The 14,039-nt window shown below is 44.6% G+C and overlaps 2 protein-coding genes across 2 annotated transcripts in view; both read right to left on the bottom strand.

Moving 5' to 3' along the window:
- ccdc88b (coiled-coil and HOOK domain protein 88B) overlaps nt 1-5,628 on the bottom strand; it is a 31,748-nt gene extending 26,120 nt beyond the window's left edge. Inside the window, exons 1-3 of the mRNA XM_071927168.2 lie at nt 5,410-5,628; nt 3,983-4,131; nt 2,981-3,089 (exon numbers count right to left, since the gene is read on the bottom strand). Coding sequence (XP_071783269.1) covers nt 2,981-3,089; nt 3,983-4,131; nt 5,410-5,469 — 318 coding nt within the window. The 5' untranslated portion in view covers nt 5,470-5,628. The remainder of the gene's footprint in view (nt 1-2,980; nt 3,090-3,982; nt 4,132-5,409) is intronic.
- A 946-nt stretch (nt 5,629-6,574) lies between these two features.
- On the bottom strand, nt 6,575-12,726 carry rom1b (retinal outer segment membrane protein 1b). The gene is made up of 5 exons (XM_071927162.2): nt 12,506-12,726; nt 10,917-11,159; nt 10,047-10,234; nt 9,162-9,408; nt 6,575-7,850 (listed from the first exon to the last, which is right to left on the bottom strand). The coding sequence occupies exons 1-5, from the start codon at nt 12,653-12,655 to the stop codon at nt 7,626-7,628; spliced, it is 1,053 nt and encodes a 350-aa protein (XP_071783263.1). The 5' UTR covers nt 12,656-12,726; the 3' UTR covers nt 6,575-7,625.
- Between the last annotated feature and the right edge of the window lie 1,313 nt (nt 12,727-14,039).

A 14,039-nucleotide genomic window follows, 5' to 3' on the forward strand; every position in this document is an offset into this window, starting at 1 on the left:
CATACTAATATCTGCTCATGAACAACCCTCTCCAGCATTTTCCTGACGCCGCAGCCAAGACAGATACTGGCTCGCAGCTGCCTGAATCGCTCCCCGTTCTATACAAAGGAGGGATTTTGGCACGCTTCCTATCGTTTGGTACAATTATATACCCCGCTTAAGTGAGAGATTAACAATGTGGGTAATACATGGCGCAATTATCTCTGCTGCGCGGTGATTCTTAAAACCTCGCAGGAGTGATGTCCGGGCCAGTTCCTCTCGAGGTGAAGTTCAGCCAGAAAGTATATTCAGAACTTTTCCCAGTGACACCATAGTAAATGAGAAGGAATTAGCCTTTATCCCTGGGTGAGTCTACTGCCTCTGAAAATAATCTATTCTTGTATGAAGAACTCCGAAGAAGCTTTTTCATCAAGTTGCTGGTCACTGAGGTAAAAGAAGAGAATTAAATCCATTTGTAACTTTATCTTTTCCAAATTCCATCTTTCCAACAATTTGGCTTCATGTTGTTTGGATTGCTGTTGGTTTTCTTTTCACCCGCAGACAAGGTCCTTTAATGATTTCCAATGCTTTTGTGGGCTGTCTTGCTTTCCCTTTATGCTGAATGCACTTATGCGATTTTATCTGTAACTTCTCGATGTTAATTGAAGCGTCATTTATTGGTATTTCAAAATATCATGGTTTACTCAGGACCAAGATCTTTTATCCAGACTGGCTTGAAAGGGTCAATAAATGATTAACCTTGAGAAATTAAAATTTAAAACACCATCAACAGAAGGCTGCTAACTAAACTTCTCTATTCAAGTGCATTATTAAAGGCTTTTGAGAGAGAATAGAATAGAATAGAATGGAACAGAATAGAAGAGAACAGAATAGAACAGAACAGAACAGGACAGAACAGAATAGAACAGAATAGAAGCACAGAATAGAACAGAATAGAAGAGAACAGAATAGAACAGAAGAGAACAGAATAGAATAGAATAGAACAGGACAGAACAGAATAGAAGAACAGAATAGAACAGAATAGAACAGAGCTGGCCTGTACAATGCCCCTTCAGCATCCTCTCCCACAGAGTGCTTTGTATTCACGCCTGTACATCTACACAGACGGCACAGTAGCTTTATTAGAGAAGCTGAGGTCACAGCAGAGAGTATTAATGTTGTTGCTGTGGCTTACACTGTCCACACTCCTATCAGTGTAACACACACAGGAAAACAGCCCAAAAAAACACTACAGAGCAAGAAGTAAAACCACGACCAATGTGGAACTAACCGTCCACAGCAGCAGGGGAGATTACTGTGAGCGTACCTGGTGAGGTTCTAGTCCAATACGGACCTGATATAACCCTCCCTATCGTCACTACAGTCTCCCATGCTGCTCTGCGCTCTTCCAGGGACATTAGTGATTCATTGAAAATTAGGAAGCGAAACCGCGACGCCTTGTGTTTTGCTGTTTTCACAAGCCAAGCAACGCGTGTTCAGTCAACTCCACGACTTAGCGAGGTTTGCTCTGCTGAGAGCAGAGGCCTTTGAATCATCCTGAGGGGAAAGACATTGTGTCATTTCCTCAAAAGCCACCAGCACCGACAATACACGCTGTGGAACGCACGACACTTTGATTCATCTTATTCTGTTTTTTTTCCATCTTCAACCCCCTCACCGCCATTGCGGCTAATAAATTCAGCTTGCAGCCCCCCCTTTCCTTTCTCTCACCCCATTTGCCTCACAATAAGCGCGGATGCGTCGAAAAATCCGCTATTTCATTTTCCTCCTCTTCCTCCTCCTCCTCTTTCTTCCAAATGCCCCGTCTACCCCCCACGCGCACTTTAAGCTTTTTTTTCCCTTCTTCTTTACAATGTCCTTAGGAGACACATTCATCTGTTGAGAATGATAGTTGAGCTTTGCTTCACTCCTCTTCTGTTTTTACTACCTTACAGCGAGACAGCCGCCTCCCCGGCCCTCCGACATCACCCGCTTAAAAAAAGGAAATTTCAGCTTTTTTTTTCGCGAGCCTTTTCTACTCCTAATGAGCTGGGAGCCGTTTCAGTCCATCCACAAAAAGCCATTACACCAGTGTTTTGGAGAATTTGTTTTGTTAGCAGTGTTCATGTAAGTGAATGAGGCTAAAAGACATTTTCCTAAAAAAAAAAAAAAAATTCACATGGAGCTCATTCCAGACCGTTTCCAAACCATTTTACAGCATGACTCACTATATGGAAGGATTTAAATATGATTTGTCACAGAATTGGTTTGCCTTGGTATTGCTTTTTTGCCCACTGACTTGCACATTGCTAACCAGAGGTGGAAAAAGTACTAAAATATCCTGCTCAGGTAGACATATTGTTACTTTACTGGCATTTTACTTAAGTAGAAGCAAAATTGCTCTGTAAAAAAAAAAAAAAAGTAGCTTATTTCAAATGCAATGTAGAGTAAAAAGTTACTGTGTTATTTACAATTAAAACATTGTTAGATGTGATCAACTCTAAAAGGCAGAGGAGACCAAGGTTAAACTAGATTCTTTTAGTTGTGAATAAAAAAACTTTCCAAAATAAAGTAAAAGCCAGATTCCTCTTCTCTTCTTGGCTGACTGACCGCTCTGTGGCTCAACAGTTGGCCAGTTTATGACTGATGCAATGCTTATGGAGAGCTTACAAAATCAGTCAAAACATACTCAAGTAAAAGTTTACTGATTTCAAAAAATGCTAAAGACAAGTACAATTACACAAAAAACGATTCAGTTACTTCCATCCTAACACAATTCTTCTTCTACTGTCTCAGTAACCACAACAACACCAGAGCAAGTGCTTTTCAAATGGACTGAAAACTCTCCAAGTTCAAGATGAAAGAGTGGAAAAGTTCTAAAGTCTTGGGAAAACTTGTCAACTCTTTCGCTCTCCTCCCTCCTGATGCCTCTGACACCTCGTCCTCACCCTCCTCCTCCTCCTCCCTGTGACCCCACACACACACACACGCACACCCTTACCTGGTAGTAGGCCCTGAGGTGTCGATTTAAGATGGAGAAGTTCTGGACTCTCAGCATGTGGTCGTCTCTGTCGCTGCGGTACAGCCGCTCCACCTTGGGGTTGGGGTCTCTGGGGGACAGGAGGCAGAGAGACGCGGCGGTGTATTTACTGCGGCGTGATCAAAGCAGCCCGAGCAACCGGCGCTGGCTGTGTGTCTCCAGACGAGCACATCTTATGCAACGGCGCATTTGAGTGGAGAGTGGATAAAATTTTAATGAGCCGGAGAGGCGGGCAGCGAGAATCCACACACAATCATCTGTTGAGATAACTTAGGCTCGGGTCAGGCCAAATGAATCAGCCGTCCTGCAAATGCTGAGCGGGAATTTGCCTTGGGAATTGGTTTTATTCTGCTGAAATTTGAACGTGGGGATCAGGAATTCAGCGGCGGCGGCTAATAGCTTGGCACATATGCAGAACCGCGTCTCATCGCTCACTGGCACAAAATGTCTCTGACCCACATGCCATATGCCTTTTTATTCTGGCAACAGCAGCAACACAATATTAAGACAGAGAGTTGTCCTAAAGCTTATGCAGATATTCCAATCTAATTCATTTTATGCAGAGAAAATAAAAAGTAAGCCATCTAAATAAAGGCTTTTAAAGAGTTTTTGCTTAACAAATATGCCTTGGTTATTATTTGGACAATTGCCTTGTTGGCCCATTTCCACACTGTTTTTTTTTTTACTTATTAATAGAAGCCATTTGCAGTTTTGCAGTCAGTTGAATTTCCATTTTCTCCATTTTGTAACAAATGGAGCACTGTAGATGAGCTGGTATTACAAGTATGTTGAACCGTTATTTTTCATTTCAAGTGTCACTGGGCCTCCGCCACTGCAAATTGGTAAGAAATATCCTTACAGTGTAAGCACTGTTCATTACATAAGCTCTAATTTCCATTTATTATCTATGATCTCAAGGTGGAGTCTCATCAAAAGCAAAAGTCTCATCTGGGGCGATCTTACATGACCCTCATGACCTCGTTGAGGAAGATCCCGTTGGTCAGCCTCATGTAGCGGCCCCGGGAACTCTGGGAAACCGAATTGACTTCCATGTACTGGCTGTAGAGCGAGACGCCGTCCTCCCTCTCCACCATCCTCTCAAACAGCTGCACCTATGAGAGACAGGGAGGGATGGGAGGAGGAGGAGGAGGAGGGGAGGGGGAATAAAGGATACAGGCAGGTGGAAAAAGAAAATGAAGACAGAGACAGAAGCGGAGAATAGGTACAAAGAGAGAGAGAGACAGAGAGATGGAGAGGTGAAAGCATTTTTCACACAGGAAGCCACTTGAGTCGGCGCGGAGCGGCACCTGTCTGGACAGGTGGGATCTGCGCTCTCACACTGGGAAGCACTTCACAGAGAGACAGGCAGCCAAGCAGGACCGCAGCCAAGGTCTCTCTCTCCCTCTCTCTCCGCGAGCGAAGAGCTGTGCCAATGCAAACTGCAATATAATGAGGTTTATTCCCAACGGTACCTCCTAAAAACTGCACTGTCGGTAAACAGAGCACCAGAGCTCGAGTGGGTTCAGCCGATAGCCCGAGACCTTGTGTGCCAAGGTAAACGGAGGGCTGGCAGAGGGAGGGGCGTCCGCTCTGCTGAAGTGTCCTCGGGCAAGACGCTGAGTCCCTACCAGCTCTGTGGCTAAGCCTGACCTTTGACCTCCCTGTGGAGGGCGGGAGGGGGCAAGAGAAGAGAGAATTTCCCTCCAGGGATCCATACAGTATCACATTACATTCTAAATACTGTTCATCAGCCGGGGAGAGGATCCCCCCCTTTGGGCTGATTCAGTGGATTATTGCTTTCCCAGGTGGAAATTCAGTCTGTTCCAAATGCAACACATCCTCGGCATTTACGAGGCGGAGTGCATTGTCTTGAACACACCGCAGATTAGTGTTTGTTCTCATATCAAAGAGCTCAAGGACACGGAAGAGTCAAGTCTAGGGAGGAAAGCCTGGTCACACAGAGGCAGGGGGAAGCTGACAAAAGGAGAAGTAGGGTGTTTGTTTTGCTGCTCGGGACACAATAGCGAGAAGACACTATTTGATGCTTTTTATTCAACTCTTACTTTTTTTTATTTGCTGTGAGGAATGGAATGAGAATGCAGGCTTTTGGAAAATATACAATGTCTTAAGTATTTGTGAGTGGAAATGATCACTGCAGCAGAATTGGTCATATAGGCCAAGGCAGATGGAGAGTTTCCACCACTACAGTTTTGTACTATTCCTCTCCCTCTCCCTCCCTCCCTCTCTCTCTCTCTCTCTCTCTCTCTCTCTCTCTCTCTCTCTCTCTCTCTCTCTCTCTCTCTCTCTCTCTCTCTCTCTCTCTCCTCTCGGCCTTTGTCGAGATGATGACCTTTTCTGTAACTGAAAACGATAAATGATAAATGACGTACCCATCGAGCCAACGCACTTTCCATGAATTCCTCTATTATCTCCATAATGTTAGAGTCCATTGTGGCGCCACGAGAGCCGCGCGACACTAAAGACGCCGGCTAATTAAAAAAAAAAAAGAAAAAAGAAGTGTTATCGCGGAGTACGTGTATAATAAATCAAAAGGAGAATCCATCTCGCGTCAAGTGAAGTAGTTTGACATTTCCGCGGCCCTCTGGCTTCGCCCTGCCTCCACCTCTCTGCCTCTTCCTCTATTTCTCTGTCACTCGGGTTTCATTGCAAAACCACACCGGAATTGTCAAAACGCACATGTTGCGTTTCTGGAACCGTCATCACACCTCCACCATGTCCACACTGAAGAAATACACTTCATAGACGCAGTACTATATATAGAGATACTGTATGTTTCAAAATATACAAAAAAAATGTCCGTGTACCAATACGTTTTTTGTATGTTTTTAAATATATTTTAAGCCTATTCTGAGTTACATGTAGGGGGTTTTTTCCGGGTAACTCGAGGTTATTTCCATGAAAAGCCCACTCAAAGCCACATAGGGCGGTGGGAAATCTTAGTTGGATATTACAGGCTAATTCTGCGCTGCCCCTGGCTAATACCGTGGAAATGACTCAGGTTTTGACTCGGGTTATTACCATAAAGTTGTGAGAGCTGTAACGGTGCCAGTAGTGCGCCAGGCCCACAGTATATACTCCTCGACACGTTCAAGTCCAACTCAAGCACTGTGCAACGGCGACCTCTGCTGGGTTGAAGATGTAAATTCATTGGCCCATTTTGAAATTACTCATTTACATCACATAATTTTGCATGACCGTCTTATTCAAAAATAGTGGTGGAATTGATCTTATCATACTTTACAGTAGTTTTTATCTCCCATGAAATGCTATAGTAATATTTATTATTGGATTACTATTGTTCATTTTTGCAAGACACTTAACTAGGCCTATCTATTTTAGGAAAATACAACTTTTAACCCTACTACATTACTAATATTATAGGCTATCTGAGACCTATGACCTTAAGTTGAAGTTTGAATGTATGACTATTATCAGAGTGCTGGTCTAATGTTTCATAATTAAAGAACTTCTGCAAACACTGACAGCATGTGAATATATAAAGAAAAGAAAACATTCAGTGGCCTTATTCTGTGATAGGGTTTTTTATTCAACAAGAAGGAGCACATATTGGATATGACTACAGGCTAAAACAGATCACCACTTCATTTTCTTTGTAAATAAAAAGCAATTTAAAAAAAAAGAAAAGAAAAGGTTTTGCTTAGTCAAATAGTCTCCAACACTGCTTCCATCACTGTGTGGCTGAGTGTCCTGTGTGCTGTCAGTGCGTGTTGATACTGCCTGTGCAGCAGTTCTGGGATTAACTGCGCTGGGATTATCAGATTGTTTCAGAGCTGCCAGAGTAGACAAGATGACAGCTTCATATAGGGCACCACTAATACACACACACATCCATACGCACAAAGACACACACACTTAATCCATTTAATTCTCCTTGCTGAACTTAGATAACCCATAGTCACTTAATTGACTCTCCTATTATAGTACAGGTACAAAAGGAAGCCGACACTACAAAGCAGTTAAAAATGTCTACCTTTAATATATTTCATGTATGTTGCCATCAGGTTCCTAAGCATTTCATTGCAGTTTAGTACAAACTCTACAGCTAGCTGTCAGATGAATATAGAGCACATGGGATGAGCTGTTGCATTATATGACTGGGACTTTGCCAAATTTGAATCAAAATATATTTGGAAAGTAAGGGTATTCCCATAATGTGTGCTTGTATCAGCGTGTATTGCATGGTGAATGTTTCAAATTTGTGTCTGTGTGTGTGTATGTGTGTGTGTGTGTGCTTCACCCTTTTAGGCTGAATGTACTCTCCTCTAGTTACAACAAAAAGTACTACACATCTCCTCGACAGATTCTGCGATGTTTATGCGTTCAGAAGCTCCTGCACAGAGGGGATGTTTGTTTTGCTGTCTGTGCAGGGCCTGATAAGATTCCCCATGTGTTGCCTTGTTTTGGCCATGTGCAAGGGACCTGCGGCTGCTGCATTGGTGGGGCATAAATCAAGCCTAACATGTCAAACCCAACAGCTGTTGTATCCCACCGCCCGCCACCAGCCAAGAAACCTCAGACCCCCCGCCTCCCTTCCTCCTCAGCACATGTTTGGTCGTTCTTTCCTCTAGCTGGAGGCCGCGGGGGCGTCGCCCTTCTCCTCTGCGCCGGGCTCGTCACCAGAGGCCTGGCCGAGCTTCAGCAGGTTGAGGAAGTAGGCTTTGACGTCCTCGATGGTCTCCTTCACGCTCTTCTCCAGGATGTAGCCCTCGCTCTCGTCCTCTGGGTTCTCCAGAGCCATGGCTGCCTCCACGGCTGTCTGCAGGTATCGCACGCTCACAAACACTGATATCTGGACAGAAAGAAGCAACAATGATGCTGTAGGTACTGTTACTAAATGTCACTGTCTGTCACTGAATTGGACCTGTTGTGCGATGGGCTCACAGACTGTGATGCTATACATTGGGCTCAGGAACAATGATACCTGGAGAGAAGTGTCAACTCTATTATTATATCAGTCCATCCTGTTATATCACAGATTCCTAAACACTGATATCATGGAGAGGAAGAATTCAGACCGTCAATAGTGTTGCTGAATCACTTCATCCTGGAAGAGTCAACATTATCAACAATGTTGGAAATAACTACCCTGTTATACTGCAGGCTGGCAAACACTGAGATGTGGAGATGAAGAGTCAGAACTGTCACTAGTCTTATGGAAAGACTCCTGATTCAACATGGGTTCCCGAACAGTGAGGTCCAACTAGGGAAGAGTAAACACTGGAGCAATCCATACTACAACCTCTTACATACATTGATATCTAGCGAGGAAGAGCCACCTCTGTTAGGACCTGCAGAGTCACTGGGATGTGGATAATGCCAGGATAAAATAATAACCTCTGATACCTTTAGGCAGTGGTCACCATCAGCCTTTGTGTGAGCCTCCTATTCTAGCAGTCAGTGCTGTAACACATAGCTACAGTTCTATCCATCAATAGCAGAGGAATAAATCTACTGAGAGTTTCATCCTGTTATGGTATGACAAACAAGGTGTGCTTCTCCTCTACTGTGTTTGCTTGGTCTTTGGCAACAGAATTCAAAAATGGGTGTTGGCCAAGCGCTGGGATTTTTTGGCTGAAAATCAGACGTTATCTACAGCTCAGCTTGAAGGCCCGCCAACTCTTCACACAGTGATCCAGGTTTACTGTCATGGTGAACTAGAAAAACTACCATGCTGAGCTGCTGGATCAAGAAATATAGATTATTTGATGAGCCATGGGCTATGTGTAATGATGCCCAGTTAAACATGTATGAGCATCCGATTCTAGCCTGAGGCTTCGTTGTTATTTGAAGAAACTGCGCCGTCAATACTGTTACTTGGCAAAAAGGTGAAAGTCCATGATTGATTATAAGATTGATCACAGAATAGACGTGGAAAGCGATGTCCATCATTGGTGTTTTCTTTTGTCTGTGACATGGCAGCCTATATATGAACTGTCATCATGAATTGAGTTCTAGTTATTTTGTGTGTTTTAGGGTGGCTTAAGGACAAATGTGGGAACTTCTTACCAGAATGTGGCAAGTGCCTGGTGAAGAGAAATCCATTTAAATGAAATTTCTGTATATGTATATGCATGTCTATGGTGTGGATGATCTAACCTACCTGCATAAAGATAACTGACAGCACGCCAGGACCAATCGTATTCATCAGTTCCATGTAGTAGCTGACCAGAGCCTCCCTGCAGCCACGCTTGTACAGGTTGAGCTCCTCTGACTGGTGCTCGTAGTTATAGTGGGCGTTGTTATCCAGCAGGTGGTACTGCAGGCAGGGGCGCGGGGAGGCGGGGTTACAGCAGCTGAAGGGAACGCCATCCACCAGGTAGCGGCCGTCCACGTTACTCCGAACGCGGCTGGAGAACGAGGAGAAAGTGGAGGGGGACAGATTAAAGAAGAGGGATGAAGAAGAAGAAGAAAGTTAGAGGTTTTGCCATTTTATGTGCCGTAATATTCATGCTTTTTGGGGGTGAATATGTGTCAAATTCAAGGCCTACATCCTTGCTCAATACACGTAACACATTAGTGAGGAATAGGCAGTGCCTCTTCACAAGTGTCATCATGTTGTAGCCTCTCTGTTTACTCACTCCCTTTCCCTTATTTCACCTTTGACTTGTGTCTTCCACATCTAATCTTTCTCTCACTGCTTTACTTACCGACCTCTGTCACTGTTTTCCATCTTATCTTCCTTGAAAGTAAAGGCCAGATGTTCTATATTTAATCCCCCTCAAATAAATCTTCCTCTACTCTAGCATCCTTCTTTCTCTCTCTTTCCCTCTTTCCTTCCTCTACTACATATTGCTTGACGTTTTTAAATGTGAAGTCCAAGTATCTTGCAACTCATCCACCAGACCTCCAGCTAGTCTCTCTTCCCTTCTCTTCTCTTCCCGTCCCTGAAGCAACACACTCCTGTTGACTCAGTTTCTTTGCTCTTCTTATCACCTCACTCCCTGCATCTCAAAATGTGTTAATTTTCGTATTGCTGTTCACTCACTCCTTGACTTCCTTGGAGGTGAAGTCCAGGTATCTGTTGCTGATCCACTGAACTTCAAACCAGTCCCTGTGGTTGTTGTTACCGCAGCAGCGCAGCTGCATCTGGAGACGATCGATGGTTTCTTTCTGGAAACAACGGCCCGGCACGTCTGTGTCCCGGTAGAACCGAATACCGTTCCTGAGGCCCACCTGAGGGGGGAGAAAGGAGGTAGAAAGAGAGAGGGAATAAAAGGGGAGGGGAGTGATATCTGATGTGTTCAAGAACCCTTTTTTATGCTGTGCGCACAGCTGTTTTGAGTTTCCATTGGATGGTTGCTACTTTGTTGAAGAGTTTCAGTCCAGTTTGAGATATTCACCATTTGATACCAACTCTTACAAAATGATTTCTGGCTTGCTGGTTAAATGTATTCTGAAATTATTTTGAAGTGGTGAGCTATTTTAAGACCATAACTTAGAAAATAGTAAATGTTATGTTTTGTTTTTTTAAATATTGAGCAATGCATATCCAGATTTCTTTTGTTTCAAAGTGGTATATGGCATTTTGGGGTGCAAAAATGTTTCTATTTGTCTGTCAGTCCAGTCTTACCTTCTCTGTCTTCAAACCTATCCCCACCCACCTCCCCATGGTCTATATCCTCTGTACCCCCATCTTAGCCCCAGCTACCTCCACCCAACACCACCCTAGGCCTCCTTAGCTCCACTCACAACCACCTATTACCCCAGCAGTGCTCAAATCCATCCCAGCCCCCCTAAACTCTACCACTTTCCTTTTACATTTTAGGCATTTAGCTGACACTCTTATTCAGAGCAAACTAAGCTATACCCATCCTGTCTCCACCCCCCTGCCCCAGCCTGCCTCTGGTGACCCCACCTTGAGGGACTCTTCCAGGCGGCCCTGCAGAGCGTAGCTGAGCACCACGGCGGCGATGAGCAGGATGCAGATGAGCACGGCTATGCCGAACCAGGGCATCAGGAAGGGCTTCCAGCGGGGGAAGCGGGCCGGGTCCAGGGAGTCCTGACACACGCGGCCGGCGAACCAGTTGGTGCCGATGGAGGCCAGGCCCGCCAGCATCAGGATGTTGGGCACCACATGGATCTCTGCGTTGTCCATCACCTGAAGGAGGAAGAGCACGGTCAAAGTGAAACAAGGGCTGGAAATGAGCACCAGCCGACAGCGGGTCACTTTGTCATTTCCTCTACCCACTCCAGCAGGTAATAACCCTGCACTTAATTAGTCTTATCTATTCTAAAAATGACTTTGGCAGCTAAGAGATTCAATTAGCTGGTGATATGGCCAGATGATGAAAAATTTAGTTCAGTGCCCTGGTTACAGCAAAAGTCAACTATTATGGGCTGAGTTTTCATAAGCCTGCCAGCACTAAGAGTGCCTTCGCCCCATTGTTGTTTTAGAGTGTAATTACTTTTAGAAAACTCAACCCAAGCCTGTTATCTTGTGCCTGCTGATCCTGTAACATCTGTGCAGCCATCTGCGGTTTAAATCAAGTACAGGGAGAATAATCTCCGCTTCTGGATTCTCTCTGAGAAAGACTAATTTCATCTCCATCAGGAATGATCAGTGTTGTCACTGGTTGTGCAAAAGGTCAAGTGTAAAACAAACCATTGAAGAGCTTTGGATCATATTCTGTGTAACAAGTATAATGAGGATTAGCAGGTGGTGAATCAGACTGTAAGAGCCTTTAGCTCCCTGGCACTATTCTGTTAGCCACACGGCTACGGGCTGATAAGTGAAGGCAAGTGTATCTCATATTTCACTATATTTCATTTTGGTGTCATTGAGTTCATGGTTCATCTCCACACTAAATCCAATAACACTTTCTCAATACATTTCCTCCACAACTAAGAGCTTATCAAATCTGGTTCCCTTATTGGAGATCAATAATAATGTGAAGGCATGCATCCGTGGCCTGCAGCTTTCCTGTGTTGCTGATTGGATATCAATGTTTCCAACCTATTGGAATCAGACCATCGGTAATCAATTAAGCCCATTGGCCTGTTGGTCTGGGCAAATTCACCAATCAGGTGTATGTCACGACCTTCACTTACTGGTCACAGGTTATCCGAAATTCAGTGTACCATTCAACCCGTTTTCTTCAGTGATACAGAATGAAAAGACACTTTGTATTCAAAAAAACACGTAACATATCCACATGACTGTATTTGTGTGAGTATGTCTATGTGTCATTGCATGAATATTGACACTAGTATTTTGTGTGCTGTGTGTGTATTTGTAGATTAAACTGTACAGCTATCAAGAATCTCACTGATAAGCGACAGCATGGCGGTGATAATCACACTCAGTAAACAACCATGAGCAAAAGCAAAACTGTGTGCATATAAACCCATATTTATGTATCAGTGGGTAGGTTCAAGCTAGTGCTTTTAGACCTCAAGTGTGTGTGTGTGTGTGTGTGTGTGTGTGTCTAAGCCGGCCCTCTCTACCTCGGCCCTGCGGAGCAGCTCTATCTTAAGGTAAACCCCCAGACAGAAGATGAAGGCCCCGGACATCATTGCCAGCCAGGACAGCAGCCACAGGCCCTGAGCCAGATGCACCCGCCTCTGCAGGGGGAACTTCACCTTCGTCATGTTCATGGCTCACTACTGTGCACCGGTCAACACAGAGAGAGAAGACAAGAGTGAAAGAGAGAGAGAGAGGGGGGGGGGGGGGGTCAAGAGAGAGAGTTGTAGGGGAAAAGGTGGGGTAAGAGGAAGGAGCTCAGTGAATTCTGGTCAAAGATGCAGAGTGGATCCAGAGGTGCAGCTGCATGTAAAATAACCAAAGCCACAGATTGTGTTGCGGGAATACAGTGGTCGAAGCGGTCCGGTGGCTTGCTGCTTTGGTGAGTTATTAACAGGTTGAGCTCATCTAAGTTGTTCCAGGTGGAGGGGATAAGCAGCTAGATCCCTTAGATGAAGTGAAGGGCGCACTCGACCTCAGAGGATAATCCAAAAACTTTCACTTGGACGTTGAAATTGCCCCAAAAAGATTCTTTATAATCCAGTATAGTAATACCGTAGAAAAAAAGTGAGAAAATGGTTGATCTATGAAATATGGAAGCCGAGAGATATTCCTTTCCCCAGAGATGGCGAGATCTCCTTCAAGTCATTAGTCACACCGCCGCAGCCCCCCCTTTCAAGTTGAAACCCACGATTTCTTCCTCTTGACGTGTTGTTGTCTTTTGATGGCGCCCCTCTGGGTTTGTGCATGTGCGGTGCCCCCCTATACCGCTGCACCCATGGCTGGAGGACACACCAACTGGCCAAAGTCGAGGGTTTGGAGCCATAATCCCCCCAACAGAGTCCCTGGGATCCTATTAAGGCCCAGGGGCCAATGGGAAAGCAGGCCAGTGTCTGATCAGCAAACTTGTTTTGATAGACACGTAGTCAGAGAGGGCCTGACACAGATTGGACCTTTATGACAGGTGCAGGTACTTTGAGACTGATCAGCACAGGTAGTGGGGCTATGGACGCCTCAGAATCATAGGAAATATGACAGAGAATGCTAGCTGAGGCTAAAGGCCAGGAATATTATGAGAGTTGGAGGCATAAAACTGTCCCTCAATATGCGAAGACCTGCAGTGAATTTGACTTACTGTCAGCATTCCTGAAACTAGTCAAAGTATAAGGCAAGAGTGGAAAGTAAGAGGAGAGAGGGAAAAACAATTTTCATACAGGCCCGAAAGTCCCAAGTTTGACCCCAACCACGGGCAAAAGTTATTCTAACTGTAGTCTGTCTAATAATAAAGCTAATTCTGACCTTTAATTAACTCTCAGCATTACCTACACCACACCCTAACCTTACCCAATCCTTTACCTTGCCTAACATTAAGCTGGTCCCAACTAACTAGTCATCATACTTGCCTCAACCTAAGCCCATCCAAACTTAGTTAGATGTAATGTGTCATGTAACATTACAATGATGCAACACCTGAATAAAGTTTTTCACTGTATTTTGAGAATGGAGCAGTCTCTGGAG

The sequence above is a fragment of the Centroberyx gerrardi genome, chromosome 16 (assembly GCF_048128805.1).
Source record: "Centroberyx gerrardi isolate f3 chromosome 16, fCenGer3.hap1.cur.20231027, whole genome shotgun sequence".
NCBI classification, from domain to species: Eukaryota; Metazoa; Chordata; class Actinopteri; order Beryciformes; family Berycidae; genus Centroberyx; species Centroberyx gerrardi.

Excerpts from the sequence above, each read along its gene's own strand:
- rom1b (XM_071927162.2), bottom strand. The coding sequence starts at position 12,655 with ATGAACATGACGAAGGTGAAGTTCCCCCTGCAGAGGCGGGTGCATCTG. Across the intron at positions 9,409-10,046 it reads ACCTCCAAGGAAGTCAAGGA|CCGCGTTCGGAGTAACGTGG; the intron begins GTGAGTGAACAG and ends CTCGTTCTCCAG. Across the intron at positions 7,851-9,161 it reads TGTCAGTTATCTTTATGCAG|ATATCAGTGTTTGTGAGCGT; the intron begins GTAGGTTAGATC and ends CTTTCTGTCCAG.